Source organism: Saccoglossus kowalevskii, chromosome 7 (genome assembly GCF_978046115.1).
Source record: "Saccoglossus kowalevskii chromosome 7, keSacKowa6.1, whole genome shotgun sequence".
NCBI classification, from domain to species: Eukaryota; Metazoa; Hemichordata; class Enteropneusta; family Harrimaniidae; genus Saccoglossus; species Saccoglossus kowalevskii.
In genome coordinates this window covers 15464935-15479803 of record NC_140647.1, presented here as the reverse complement: position 1 = coordinate 15479803, position 14869 = coordinate 15464935, and the positions used below count along the sequence as shown (strand labels likewise).

The 14869-nt window shown below is 37.1% G+C and overlaps 1 protein-coding gene across 1 annotated transcript; it reads right to left on the bottom strand.

Annotated features, from left to right (window-relative positions):
* Positions 1–37: 37 nt before the first annotated feature.
* On the bottom strand, positions 38–14462 carry LOC144348180 (SCO-spondin-like). Its single transcript, XM_085501797.1, has 19 exons — positions 14290–14462; positions 13771–13935; positions 10584–10666; positions 10171–10272; positions 9505–9683; positions 9013–9124; positions 8670–8822; positions 8085–8167; positions 7838–7957; positions 7327–7489; positions 6888–7128; positions 6290–6428; positions 5623–5919; positions 4953–5346; positions 4127–4367; positions 3240–3435; positions 1666–1760; positions 1504–1550; positions 38–75 (listed from the first exon to the last, which is right to left on the bottom strand). Exons 1-19 carry the CDS (start codon positions 14361–14363, stop codon positions 38–40), a joined length of 2922 nt encoding a protein of 973 aa, XP_085357923.1. The 5' UTR covers positions 14364–14462.
* Positions 14463–14869: the final 407 nt, after the last annotated feature.

Below are 14869 nucleotides of genomic sequence, written 5' to 3'. Positions count from 1 at the left end.
TTCACCACCAGACTTTGTCGTCCAAATTTGCCTGCAACTATTTCTTAGATTCTTCAATATTTCTGGAAATGAACCCTAATTTTGGAGCCAACATATACAATTTAAGTTAATTTTCAGTGTTTACTCAAAAAATGATGTTCAAATCTTCTGAAGGAAAGTGCAGACTATAAATGAGACTATTTCTTGAAGTTGTGATGAAAAGAAGGAACTGGTGGTGAAAAGGTTAAATTGTTGACAAACTGTTGATAGGTCTGACTGTTAGGTACCGGGATTGGGTAGCCAATCAGGTACAATATGTAAGTAGTTTTGTATTGACCTCATAATTTTAAGATGTTGCAGAAACCGTTTAAGGTAGCGAGACTATTATTTGTGTTGAAAATTACGATTTTCACATTTATTTATTAATTGATGAAATGCACTATAAACTTTCATGTGATAAAGTCAACATAACATAGAATGTCATGTAAGTTGGTTAAAATGTAGATTTTCTGAAGGGAAGCAAGGCACCCTCAGCAGTGTTTTCCAAAATCAACAACACAGGTTTAATCTGTGTGCCTATAAGTTTCAAAGATAAACTCAAGACAAAGCAATGTTAGGATGTGTTATCAGTAGCTATCTGACACAATGAGTGTTTCCAAACATTTGAGTGGTTTGTCTCCGCCCCTGTTTGTTTCACAGATTAGTCATTTGCATATGAATGTGTCAGACACAAGGTCACACAGCCACTGAAAAAAATCATTGATTTTGGTGTTTTCATATGCCGAATTTAGCCAATTATAGCTATCCCATTCCTTTATTTTTTGGGTTTCCAATAGCCTTACACATTTGGATGTCCCAACACATGTTAAAGCAGACCTTGATGGGAAAACAAATTGATTGTGCCGATAAACAAGCTTGAAAATCTTTGCTGTTACTTCATGGACGTTTTCTAGGAGTTTATGTTTTTCAAAATACAAGGTCTTTAACAAAAAATAACGTATACTTATTGTCGTCGGATTAACACCAAATTCACAGCTTTAAGGTGACAGTGAGAGGAACTTGAATGTGTCCAGACAAACTATTTCATCGATTATTTACCAACGAGTTGTGGTTTGAGTTGGGGGCAATGCGACTAAAACAGTAATTGAAATTCAGCACACTATTTTTTAAAACGCGTTGCTTGCATAAAACTGACCAGACACATTCAATTTACCAGACTATTGAACAACTAGGAAAAGTGAAAAAAATACTTCTTATCGCCAGCATAAATGCGTAATTATTTTTTTTACAGAAAAAGTAATTTTTCACCTTTGATTAAGTAACGGGTCATAGAATGCAGATACGGGCATGGCAAACACATCTTTGTAAAGCTTGAAGTCTGGCGATTCTAAAAATATATACTTTCCTGGGTCTATTTGTAGTCATTTGGTCACAATTAGAAGATGAAAACAAGTATGCAAATAATAGTCTCGCTACCTTAAATTGTACCAAGTCCATGTTAACAGAATTCCACAGTGTACTTACCTGCACATTTCTGTGTTGTACACTCCCAGCTTCTTCCTTTACATTGGCTGTGGATACAAACATATTAAAAACACTTAGCCCTGCTCTATTTTATATTCTTTTTTATGTTATCATTTGGTTTGGAAATAATTAACTTAAAAGATTCAATAATTAACTACTTACCATACATTGCAATCTTTGTCTATGATAGCCCCGGCTTCATAACGTTTGCCATTATGACGACATGGACATTGGTCGGGCTTTACACATGAATCAGTCTACAATAATAATAATAATAATAATAATAATAATAATAATAATAATAATAATAATAATAATAACTTTATTGCATTTAATGTATCTATCAGTTAATAGCAATAAAGATTAGTTGTAACAGTCACTACTATAAACAGAAAGAAAGAAGGTTATGGAATAAAGCAAGCGTTACATATCAGATGGCATTTTCATTTCTTGATGAGGTGAGTTATGAACCTATCTTTTTTATTATGACAGTCATAAAGAAATTAAATTTCACCCGTTGCTTTCCGCATTAATGTAATGTTTTGTGTATGATTTGTTGATGATTTTAATTTAGATTGAGAACATATAACAAAATGCAGTTCATCTTCTATTTCATTCTGTTTTCGGTTAAGTAGGCCTTTTTTTTTCTATTGCCAAGTTGTGATTACTAGTTCTAAATTCTGTCATTGTAAGTTTTAATTTTCAAAATTATAAGAATCTTCTTTGATTTGTTCAAACATCCTCAGTTTTGTTTTTCAGTTATAAGTATTTTACAAATAATTATTTATTTTTGTTTGATAACTTTGCATTATATATTTGTTGTTGATAAATCAGTCTGTTAATCTAACTGATCTAATGAAAAATCCATGTTATTTACTATTTCTAGTATTGTAAATTTGATTCCTTCTGTTCAGCAATGTGTACCGAACTCAAATTTTACTCTACTTAGCATGTTACTGCACATGGCAATGCATTATGGGAGAGAACCCCCATATAATATACCGGTATTTTTTTTGTTTGTTAAAATAACGTAATTATGATCGATCTGATAATGCTATAATTACGTTTTCAATCAGCAGCCATGTAAATTTCGTGTTCAGGACTAAAAGCACACTCCATAGAACTTATGCATATATGGACGAGGCACTAACCAAATTGATATATCTACTATATTTCGACTAACTTGCGGATAATACCGACCATACACTGTTTTCGTACATACAACAAAGCAACACTAGTAAAACAATATAATGTTGTTTTTTTTCAGCTGTCAATTGTTGAATTCACCCCGATTTACAAAAAAGACGACAGACCCCTGCGCGACTGGTCACGACCGTGACGGACGCGTCGGTAACGTCGCTTGTTCTGTTTGTACTTAAATAACTAGCATGTTTATCATGGGGAGTTTTCACGCCAAATGTGAAAAAATACTAGCATTCTTGGCATTACTAATAAGTTGACTTCATTATAGAGTTGTGTTTCAAAACACCTATCGTTGATGGCCTTTCTAATGTAGCAATTTATAGGGTCTTATTAATATACGAGACGTTTTATAATGCGAACTTCGTGACATGATCGCCTGACCAGCAGCCTGGCCTGGCCGTTTGATGCAACCGGTGATTTTTTTACACACACGAAGACATTTATCGATGATACGATTGAATAAAAAATACCCCCCCCCCTCCCGTCCTCTGTCTTGTGCGCTTCTTCAAGCACGGTATCGTAAGGTTACCTACCTGCATGTCAAGTGCGGTATCTTCCGGGCAAGTGCATCCTGGAAATGTGGATGCACCACAATCTTGGTAGTTGTCAACATTCTCGCACGTTAGCGGACACGGTGAGACAAACTCGCTGTAGACTTTGTTGCCAGGACAGATGGTCTTTTGTTCGCACATTTCACCTAGGCAATCCCACTGACCACCATTGCAGGTACTGCATAAAACACAAGATGTATGAAATGGAATTAATAAACACTGTTTTCCCAGTGTGTGTGTTCGATTATCAAAAAACATGGCTCAGGTGTCAAGTTGGTAAACTTATGTGAAAAGCCTGGAAAGTTGCGTGTAAAGTTGCATGGAAAGCCTGCAATTATGTGGTGTAATGTTGTCATCATTGCCGAATACATCATTTCAAATAAAGCGCGCCTTCCGTGGCGGAACGCATCTGTGACGTCAAAATGACGTATGTGGGCGTTCATCATCTGGAATATAATATTCTAAAAACAAAATCTTCATTGAAGCACGACCTTCGTATCATTCGTCGCGTCGCAGAAACGACAGAGGGCGCTTTGTACAGGAAAGGTGCAATATATGTACGATGTACGACAAAGAAATGTGATTATACTCCAGGTCTTTGGATACATTTTTGGAACACAATTAAAATATCCGATACCGTTAGCTGCTAGTTCCACTATCAACGTTTGAAAGATTTAGTAAAACAGCTTCTGGGTCTAATTAACTTGATAAATCTAGGAGCCTGGCGAATCCAAAATATTACTTTGAAACTTTGAAAACAAGACAACACATCTCTTTACATTTTGTCAATTATTCAAACAAAAACACTGTTTGGGACACACTGGAGAAAACACAAGTATGACACACAATCTACTAGTATATGCACTTACCAAGTTTGGCATGACCGTTCAATCTGTTGTGTTGCGGAGTACACTTTGCCCATATATGTGCATGTGCACTCTGAAGGCGGTACACAGTTACCGGAGTCGTCGAGTACGGTGTTCCCGGGACAATTACATCCTGCGATGCACTCTGTTTTGGTACATTCTTGATCGGAACTCAGTTCGCTACAAGTGATGGCACATGGCGAGGAGCATTCGCTGTATATCTGGCTACCCTCACATTTGGGTGCTGAGAAATCGGAATATCATATACATTAATCAAATAGTTTGTAATAAAATATTCTCAAGACATAATTGACAAACATAAGTACAGTAAAAAGCAGAAAGCTGTGCCTCATCTTAAAAACGTATTTATAAAAAAAATGTAAATACCGATCATCAGCATTTAATCAAATTAAAATATTTAGTAGTGATTGGCTCTCTAGCTAACGGCCTACGAGTATAATTGTCACCGATCACTTATTTAGGCGCTTGTTGATTGTTGAACTAACTCATTAATATTAATTAGTAGAACTAGTGATGTCCCAATACTATTTCTGGATTAGTCAGTTTAAATTCTAGCATCTATTTTGATTTTAAACAATATATATTTATACAACATTTATAATGACCCCAGCTTTATGTCATAAATAATCGACGTATTCACAAAATTGAAAATTGTATCTGAAAATGTGTGTGCTATTTCGAAATAGCATGGAAGGTAAGAGGTACTAGTCATATCATTTTTCATTGTTATAGTTAACATGTATAGGGGGATATATAGACATAAGTATACATATTATTACGTAATTCTAATGATTGCGTTTATACTTACCGCATATGTTCTTGACGGGGTCCTCAAACCTCCAGTCTATAATGACTTCATTTCTTGAACACTCTTTGGCGTATGACGCGATAGCGGAGCACAGACAGTCATCGGCATTGCTACAACCACAAACATCGTACTCACACATATCGTAATACATTTCGGGGTCAACTATTCTGTGGCATCGTTTGAAGGCGGGCGATAGGAGAAATTCGCATTTGGATTTTGCATAGTCGGCATTCTGTGAATTGATCATACACGGCTGGAATTGCTCTTCGCCCACGTCTGAGCATTCACCTCGAACTTTGTACGAATTGGCAAATGTGAAATCACTAATGTCGCCGTCACGAGACTCGTAATCGTTACTCTGGATGAAGTCGAACGTACCACATAGACCTCGTACCTGGTTAAGAAGAACGTAATCCCATGATATGTGAAGGTAATGGAAAGCAAAATCGTTTGATTAACTGAGATTCAGGCCGGTTTTGCTGGTGCAATTGCACTATAAGTTCGCTAGACTGTCGTTTAATTCTAAATATCATGTTATGATATTGAATTAATGAAACCTGGTTCTCTGAGAACCAACGCAGAAAATGTCTGTATTCAGTTTATTAACGGTTGGTGGCGCTGGTGTCGCAATAGCGCCATCACGCGCCAGAGGAGTAACAGAATCACTTACCCTGTTGACGAACTGTGGCATTAATGTAATATAAAGTCGTGTCTTGCTGTCCCAGAGAATGGTTAATCCGGGACTTTCCACCAAGACAAACATTGACGTTGCGCGTTTAACAGTAGCGTCACCGTTTCTGAATGGCAACGTTGTTTCGACGGTGTTCACTTTCACGCGTTGTTTGTCATACAGTTGCACCTCAGTCTTTCCAATATTGATTGTAACAGATTTCAAACACGTGACAGCTCCGTCACTTCCGCATTTTCCAAATTCACCAGTGATTGTTATTTTTCCGTCAATGACGTCCTGTATTCATGAAAAATAGCATTGAGCACGTTACATATCACAAATCACCTGAACATTATGTGCGCCCTCTACGATGACTACTTGGATTTAACTGAGTTCGTCTATCACTTATGTTTGTTGTTGTTGTTGTTGTTGTTGTCGTCGTTTTATTTATACTTTATACTACTAGTATTTAACCGTAATGTCATGGGGATTTAATTTAACTTTTCTGTTGCGGGATTTTAGTTTAGTGAAAATGAATATAATCGTGTTGTGGTTGCATCTCAAATGGAATAAAGCTCGAATGATATCTACCATTTGATTGTTGTGTTTAGTCAGGTATAGGCGATGGTAAATTATTGCTGGTCACGTAGTTCTACAGTCGGCTTACCTCTAAAATGGTATACTCGCAGTTTCCTTGGAACTTGTAATAGGTTTGATCAAACGTAATGATGTGAGGATCGCCGAGGATTGAACAGGTCGCTTCGCATGGTTCCGTTGAACATTCCCATTTACCAGCTTGGCAAGTACTAAATCAAAGAACAATAGAAACAGTTGTTACAAATAGCGACTCGTGGTAACGTAATATATTTACGGTGAGTGTCAGGGACGGGGAACTTATCATAAATACGCACATTGTTAAAGTTGCATTCTAACTTTGCAATTGTGTAAGACAACATTCCCATAACATGTGCAAACAGAAAGTGTGTAAAAAGTATATGTCTTGTTCTTAGCGTTCGATACATTTCGTGTTTGGTACTAACTGGGGGTTCTTTTCTCTTGGACAAACATACCAACAATGTAACAGACCTTCAAGGGTAAACAAAGCCTCCTAACTCCTGTGCCTTTCTGCTTATATCTCACAAAATTAACCTAATTCAAGTTCATATTCTGCAGTTAATATATTACCCATCTATAATCTCAGCATGTTATGACGTATATATCAGTAGTTTGGAGATGTGAAAGGTCACAAATATATAAAATCTTACCAAACGTTGCATCCGGTTTTAACTTCTTCTCCAGATCCATATTTCTTTCTGTTGTGGATGCATGGACACTGATCAGCGGGGACACATTCTGCGTCTTCCAGGAAGGTATCCTCTGGACACTGGCATCCACTAACACATTCTGCATCACAGTACTTCGCCAAGTCATAATTGGCAGTGGCACAAGTACGGGGGCACGCTGACCCGCACTCCATGTAAATTTGGTTACCGGGGCATTTCTTGGCTGTAAATAAAAACAGGAAACGGGTGTTGTTACAACACACATTTTTGTTCATCAAAATGGCTGAAGTATATATTTCTAAAATTTGAATGTATCGTTTAACATTGAATTTCTAACGTCATTAAGTCCAATGTTGCCCAGGCATATTGTCTGGTATTGTTTCCCAGGATAAATTTGTCCCTTAAAACTCTTTCTCCTCACCACAGAAGTCCTGTTCTCTCCAATCTATTATTTTTCCTTTAGCGGAACATTCTCTAGAATAAATCGTCAAAACTTCACATAAGGCGTCTGTCATTTTTTCTTCATTGTCGGCATATTTACAAAGGTCCGCGACGCACCAGTTGATAAAGGCGAGTGGATGAACCTATTTTTTTTAAACAAAAAAGTAGCGATTACAGTGCGAATAATGAACATACTGACACATGTCGTATTTAAATTACTGAAGTTAGTGTTTGTAGTTATAAAATGTGAATTGGTCATCTACTAGTTAGTATAAGCAATGCACCATGACAGTTTCTAATAATCCTCTAACGACGACGCGCTTCTGTGACGCCAATTAACGTGGAAGCAAATCCATAGTTCGTAGTTCAGTTTGGTATGTATATATTTATTATATGTTATCAACGAACGACTGTAGATCGATATTTCAGGCAATCATTTAACACACATACGACTAATATAATTAGATTGTCGGTCTGTGAAAATTACTTACAGTTTCAGCACACTCTGACAACTTCCCTGTTGTTATAATATCACATCGCTCTCTCACAGTTGGCAGAAAATCTTGTTTACCACTACATGGCAATGGAGGGTCACTCGTGTCGGGACATGACTATATTTAAAATATAAAAAAGATTATATTATACAACAAACTTACTTTATATTAGCAGTATTGCAATTCGAATATACATTTAACGGTGTGTAGAAACGAAAGTGTTATCGATTAAAGAATATGTTACCTCTCCCACGCCGAGGGATTTCCACGAATTCCCGAATGCCGCAGGGAAAGCTGCTTGAAGACCATTCTTCATAAGGAAATCGTCTGTTGGATACATATTATGAATAGTACGGTAAGAATTTTCACATTACGTTCAACAACCCACTATTTTATTTTTATGTCAAATGCGTTGCAGAAATATAAATAAATAAATTACGACCACAAATACGCACCGAGGCCAACACATTCAGTATTGGTGCGTACAATGACAATATCCATAAATGTAGCAGTATGTTGAATTCCGAGTAAAAAATGATCTATAGGTATTCGCAAGTGTCGTTTTCGAATATACTGAATCATGTTCCATTTCGCCTCAAATATGTGAAATACATAATTGTCGTTTAGTTACTGGTCATATACGAGGTTAAAGCGGAGGAGTCGTCACATGCGGATGCGTCAGATGGCCATAGCGTGTCATTGTTTACAAACAAGCGTCTACCAATGAGCCTTTGCGTTTTTGCGTGTGTTGTTATCGTCGCTTGGGACCCAATTCCCGCGCGTGCGCAAGTGACGATCCTCCCGCTTTAAGTATAATGAAGTTACTTACTTTCCAGATCGCCGTCATAAGTACCACACATACCCTGTACAGCGTCCCCCTTGTCTACAGTGACGTAAACAGCTGATGCGTGATCCCATTTAACACTAACACCTAAACCACTCTCTAGAAATATATAGTCACCGTTTCTCTTTATGACAAGACCTGCAAAAACAAAAATTTCAGAACGAAAATCAAAATTTGTATTCAAAATAAATGACTTGTAGATTCTTGTAAAGTGCCCACACCAGTATCGGGTGGTGATATTTCGCCTCAGTCACACCGTGACAAAGTTTTAATTCCGCGCCGCATGGTGGCGCTTATCATCATCGCTTAATTGTGCTTCAAATCATACCTTTTTTCTGGAATGGTAATGCGTCTATATCGTCTCCATTAATCTGCAGTACCCCTTCATCTGCGAATACCTTGTGTGAGCTGTCACCAATCCCAAGCGTTATCTCCACTCTCTTTTATTAATAACAAAATGCACTTATTTCAGAGTTGAGTTGGGTGTTATTTAGTGTTTGTCAATAAGTTACTGGTAATCATTTGGGTGAATTAATATATGAACGGTAATATTACCGTTGTGAAAATTAAAACACCGATGTATGCTACTTAGAGCTCGGGCGGTTTTTGAAACGTGTGGAAAGAACCGAGTCAGAATATGCGGTCAAACGACGTCATTATACCAATTGATGCGCACAACATGGTGCCGATGTTAGCAGGATCTCGATAGAGATTTGCCAGATAAAATAAACCCGTGAGGCTGTTATGTTTCGCCTTGTAATAAAACTACACTAATGGGTATAATTACAATTGAGAATAAGCCGTATTATTATGTAAATACCTTGTGACAGTTCTTCTGAGTATCACAGTTGACGTTTTTGATCCTGACACTCCATGTACCATCAGCGTCTTGTGCAAGTGTGTAGGAACATGGCCCGTCGAAGTTGTAACGTCTACCATCGAACGTCCGGAAGTGGTCGGTGCCCCACGCTACGCATGTTGCGAAAGGTAACTCGTTTTCTGCGAATGTATCACATGGGGACGGCTGATTAGAACACGGGATAAGATTTTATCTGGATTCCAAAAATTGATGTATGGACCATGAGGTACCCTACTATATATATATATATATATATATATATATATATATATATATATATATATATATATATATAGCATGTCACATCATCGCCTTTCAAGTGTTGATTCTACGCGAGTTTAATTTGACATGTGTCCTCTTGTCATAAAATGTCCATTTCCACCTAATATCCGCCTCCCTATATTTGTTAAGTGCCCAATTCCATAATATTAACTTCTTTGTATTTAGTATGTGTCACTTTCGCTTAATATTCACCTATAATATTCATTTCTTCGTATTTGACATATGTCAGTTTCCAATAATAGTCGCCTCTCTTTATGTGACAAGTTTACAATTCCCTAATATACACCTTTTTATATTTGACATTTGCCCCTTTTTTTTCGTGATATTCACCTTCATTATACTTACCTCTTTGTGTTTGGCATGTGTTCCCTTCCCATAAAACAGGACATTCACACGTGTTTGGACCAATACAGTTACCACCATTCTGACAGCCGGGGTCGCATATAGCTGTAATCAAGACAATTAACGAGCATCTTTATCAGTATTTACAACTATTTCTAAATCATAATTATATTGTCATGATAAGATGTTCTCTTCTCAGATATACTAGTGTCTCGAAATAAAAATATGCCCTGTACATACTGACGAAGTGATGCGGTGATTATAAATAGATCTAAAATAGCATATAAGAAGTAGTCATACGTGATCAACATAAACAGTCTAAACTATCCCACACACAGCCATTACATCACATTAACGCCGAATCATACACCCTCTCCAAAACCCCATCAACTCAGCGTAAATTCGGAACAACTTACGTTCATTACAATCCTTTCCCCGCCAGCCTTCACAGCACACGTCACGCTCCGCTTCTACCTGGACTTCTTCCACTACCTCTCGCCTAAAATAAGCGCAAACGAGGTGATGTTATATCACAGGACTGCGGTAAAATGCAATGAAGATCTCGTGCTTTTTGAAGAAGTCTCGCGAACTGCGAGATGATCACACAATCATCACATATCTTCTTCAAATTACTAGTGAAATTATGAAAGAACTGATTTATGTTCATTTCAGGTCTTTTTTCAAATTATTAGAGTGCCAATTCGTATTCACAAAGCGTGTCATACGTGCGTGTTTCGTTTATGCGACAACAGTCTCACTCATTTCTGTAATGGAGTCGAACGCCTCCAAGCGTCGACTGCATTCTTTGACGCAATTGGTTAAAGAAATGCGTACAATTAACATTAACAATTTTCCCTGAAATGCCGTTATTCCGCATATCATGACACTTCCAGGAGATAAATAAGATAATTTTGGTGTCTCGAGGTGATAGCTGACATGATCGGCGTAATGTTGCTCCCTCCGTCCACGCTTATTGGCTCTGTAGCCAACATCAGAGGGTGCATCTAAATTCGACCATGCAATATCAAATTATAGTTAAGGAAACATTGTCATGTTATATCGTTTTAATTTCTAAAAATACCAGTTATATCGAACAGGTGGAATATGGCATTCAAAGACAAAATATAGACGAAAAAAATATAATTTTGTGCATGTGCATGCGCATGCGCATGTGCAATGACTTTTATTGTACGTACCAAAAAAGCCAATGCACATGCGTATTAGAGAATTTCATTGTTTCATTGAACGAATATTCAGATATGTACTACAACTTGAAGAAGAGCGTGTTCAGGGTAGCGGTAAATCATACTCCAATGTATTCATCAACATACAGTAACGAAATACAATATTAAAAATTACATCCTCTCGTTCATATTGCCTTTTAGAACAGTTTGGGGTCACTTTAAATTTTACACTACTAGGCGTGTTACTCAGGCTGCACATATATGCGATGCATCATGGGAAAAAACGCCCCATTGAATATAGCGGAAAACTAATATCCAACTCGAACCTCATTGAATTAATGTCAATTTTTCAAATTTTGAATCTTAGGATTCCAATCAATTATAATAACATATTTATTTATTTTTTTTCATTCCATGAGCAAAATTGAGTTATGATTAAATAGTGTTACCATGAATACCAATGATAACATTCAAATTTGTACCAATTTCTGTGGCATTTCAGATTCTTATTTCTCGCAAAAACAGGATGTGTGCAAAAATGAGCAAGGTGCATCGAGCCCGTTATTCAAGCGTCCGACCTCTGAGATCGCCCAATAATGGTCAGAACCGTGTCCTTTAATCCTTTCAATTATACTAAGTCCCCCGAAGTCACTAATAAACATTATGCGAAAACACGTGAAATATTCATGGTGGGCTTAAAATATCTTTACAAATGTGGGAACACGTTGTATATTTCTAAGACAAGAACAAACTTGTTCGTATGTTCGTGCATTGACCTCGAACTTGAAAACTGCCGACCACCGTCAGATAACAGGACTACACGTGGTACCGATCGACCAATGAGAAAGCGTCGTTTTAATAATGGGTAGCACACTGTATTATAATTCAAAATAATCGCGCGACATATATCAATAATTCCGTGACGTCATCGGCGGAAATAAATGTTATGAAACAAAGTAATTTAAACTTATGTAAATGGCGTGGAAATACACATATGCCATTGATAATTACTGTAGATTTTATGTCACATACCGACACATTCCTTTATGCGAATACTTTTATTACAAAGACGTGTTTTATCGTCTTTCCAAGATAGTTAGGATGCACATTAACCTGCTGTCCAATCACAACTCTCTAAGCTGCTGCGTACTCTTTCCTGTCCTGGGTTGCTAACGGCGCAGCAGATGTCAGCAAGTGTCATCCCAGAGGCGGTTACTGCCATACTTAACAAACGCCATGCTCGTTTAATTAATTAAATTGCATATTTACCACAGTTTTGTCGTTTTGTCATAAATATTGACGTGAATGTTACGCCAGAACAGGTAGAATTCGTGATATCTTCTCTGTTTATCGGTGGTCGGTGTATTTACGACTTTTTCAACGACTCGACTGAGAGTCGGTATATTGGCAATTTGCACAAAACTTGTCGTGGGACAATGCGTAACTCGTTTGTACGTGACTTCAGATTACTTGGCGAACTGTGTTAGTCACGTGTTCATTATAAGTCCCGTTAAAATAATGTAAATCAAACGAAACAACCATCACGCGGAAGGGGATACAGACGACACAGAACGCGTAGACAAAGTATTTGTCAGTCGTGATGTGCATAGCTGGAACCATTTCCCTCCTCCCTGTCATTAATTAAAGTAAGAAATTTCGGAGAAAATAAAAAAATGAAACGGTTCTACTCTATGAACTATACACACACATATACCATATCTGTTATCACGTGGATAATAGTTAAAATAAACCATTTTATAGCGCCAAGTTAGTGGCATCTCGTGGCGCAACAAGCGTAGTAATCATATGAACGGATAATTTATTTTACATGCTTTACATACGTCGCATGGGACACATATCATGTACGACGCGACGGCGGGATGATAGTTAAACTACGGCATATCTCGCATGGCAAACCAACTAATATGAAGATAGTTCTTTATTTTTATGTATCGAATTGAAAGAATCCCCATTCGAAAAACATAGAATACGACAACCAGTGTACCGGAAAACACGTTTAAAAAGCTACGTACTATTTTATCGAATTTGGCAAAGTCTGTGCATAACGAAATAGCGGGAAAAAATAGCTGAGAGAATGGAATTGCAAATTCAGATCTATTTCAGGTCATGCTTCGTTTTCACTCTCATGTTAAGATTTTGAAAAAAATAGAGAATATACTTTCTGTTGATTTATTGACATATAGAATGGACGGAACTAAATTATACCTATAATTACATGATAGTTTGACATCACATAGCATGTCTCTCCCAGACCGTAGATCAATCACATACTTGTAGATCCACTGCAGCTACGTATTATGGGATGCTTGCAAACAATTTACATGCAACATTGGGTGGGGCACAGGACACGAAATCGTTAAATTATGTCTCTTCTGATGGTGATTCGGCGTACACTTACTTGAAATAGAAGCAGTCATCAGGATTGATACTTTTCTTACTATCATCTTTCTCCCAGTCATCAGCTAATAGTACACTAGCCAATGAACACAGATCTTTCTTTTCCTCTCTTTCCCGCGTCACTTCTATCCTTGTCGTTGTGTAGGGCTCCTTACAATAATGCGACCTGTTAAAAAAACATTGACATTAGTAAATCGTACCGGAATGTCTTAATCAACAGCGAATAGTTTGAAACCGAACAGTTTGAGCTCTGTCTTTTTATTGCATTTGAATCTCGGTGCGTGCGGTTATTGTGTGTTATATATTCAACACCGTGGCTCATCAAATAAGTGCCAACCCCTGAAAAATGGCAAGTTTTAACATAAAAGAAATCACAATGGCGTTATCACATGGAGCCATGTCAACCCAGGAATAACGAACAGAGCGGGGACAATTGTGTTTATAACTTGGTTACTAATAAACTAAAGTCGCATCGCGTAGTAATCGTTGACAGGTAACAAGTAAAGAAACGTATACTTACACATCTTGTGATAACGACGAATGGAAAAAATAAAAGCAAACTATCAAAAAATGAAAATTATTGGGCCTGCCCATGCTGGAATTTAAATGCCACGAACCATCATACAATTATATATGGCCGATATGGTTTTCCAGAATTCACGGCCGAGTTTCGTTTACGGCCGCTTATGCCCAATTGATATGTAAAATACTACGCGCCCATTATATAGCATGGCGGCCATTTTTTACAACTAAATGAGATCACACGTGCATTAAATTGTTCGTTTCTGATTGGCCTTCACGTCATTTACATATGGGAAATTACCAGAACGATCCACTGACACCATTACCTGTTTCGTTGATTTACTATTAGTTATCAATAAAAAGAAAGAAAACATTGTATGTCAGCAGTTTTTTTAAATAGTGTGTCTGCAAACAGCGCTCAATATTCTGCCTGAATGTTTACATAATTTTCATATTTTGATGTTAACAATTTATGCGATACTTATATCATATAAGACCTATTTTTTAAATTAAGTAAAATATATATAAAGAATTTTCCCTCACAATGATCGGGTGATATTCAAGAATACCTAAATATA

Coding starts and splice junctions, on each gene's coding strand:
- LOC144348180 (XM_085501797.1), bottom strand. CDS start 14,363: ATGGGCAGGCCCAATAATTTTCATTTTTTGATAGTTTGCTTTTATTTT. Junction 7,958..8,084: donor AATCCCTCGGCGTGGGAGAG/GTAACATATTCT, acceptor TTTTAAATATAG/TCATGTCCCGACACGAGTGA. Junction 3,436..4,126: donor GAACGGTCATGCCAAACTTG/GTAAGTGCATAT, acceptor TGTTTTATGCAG/TACCTGCAATGGTGGTCAGT.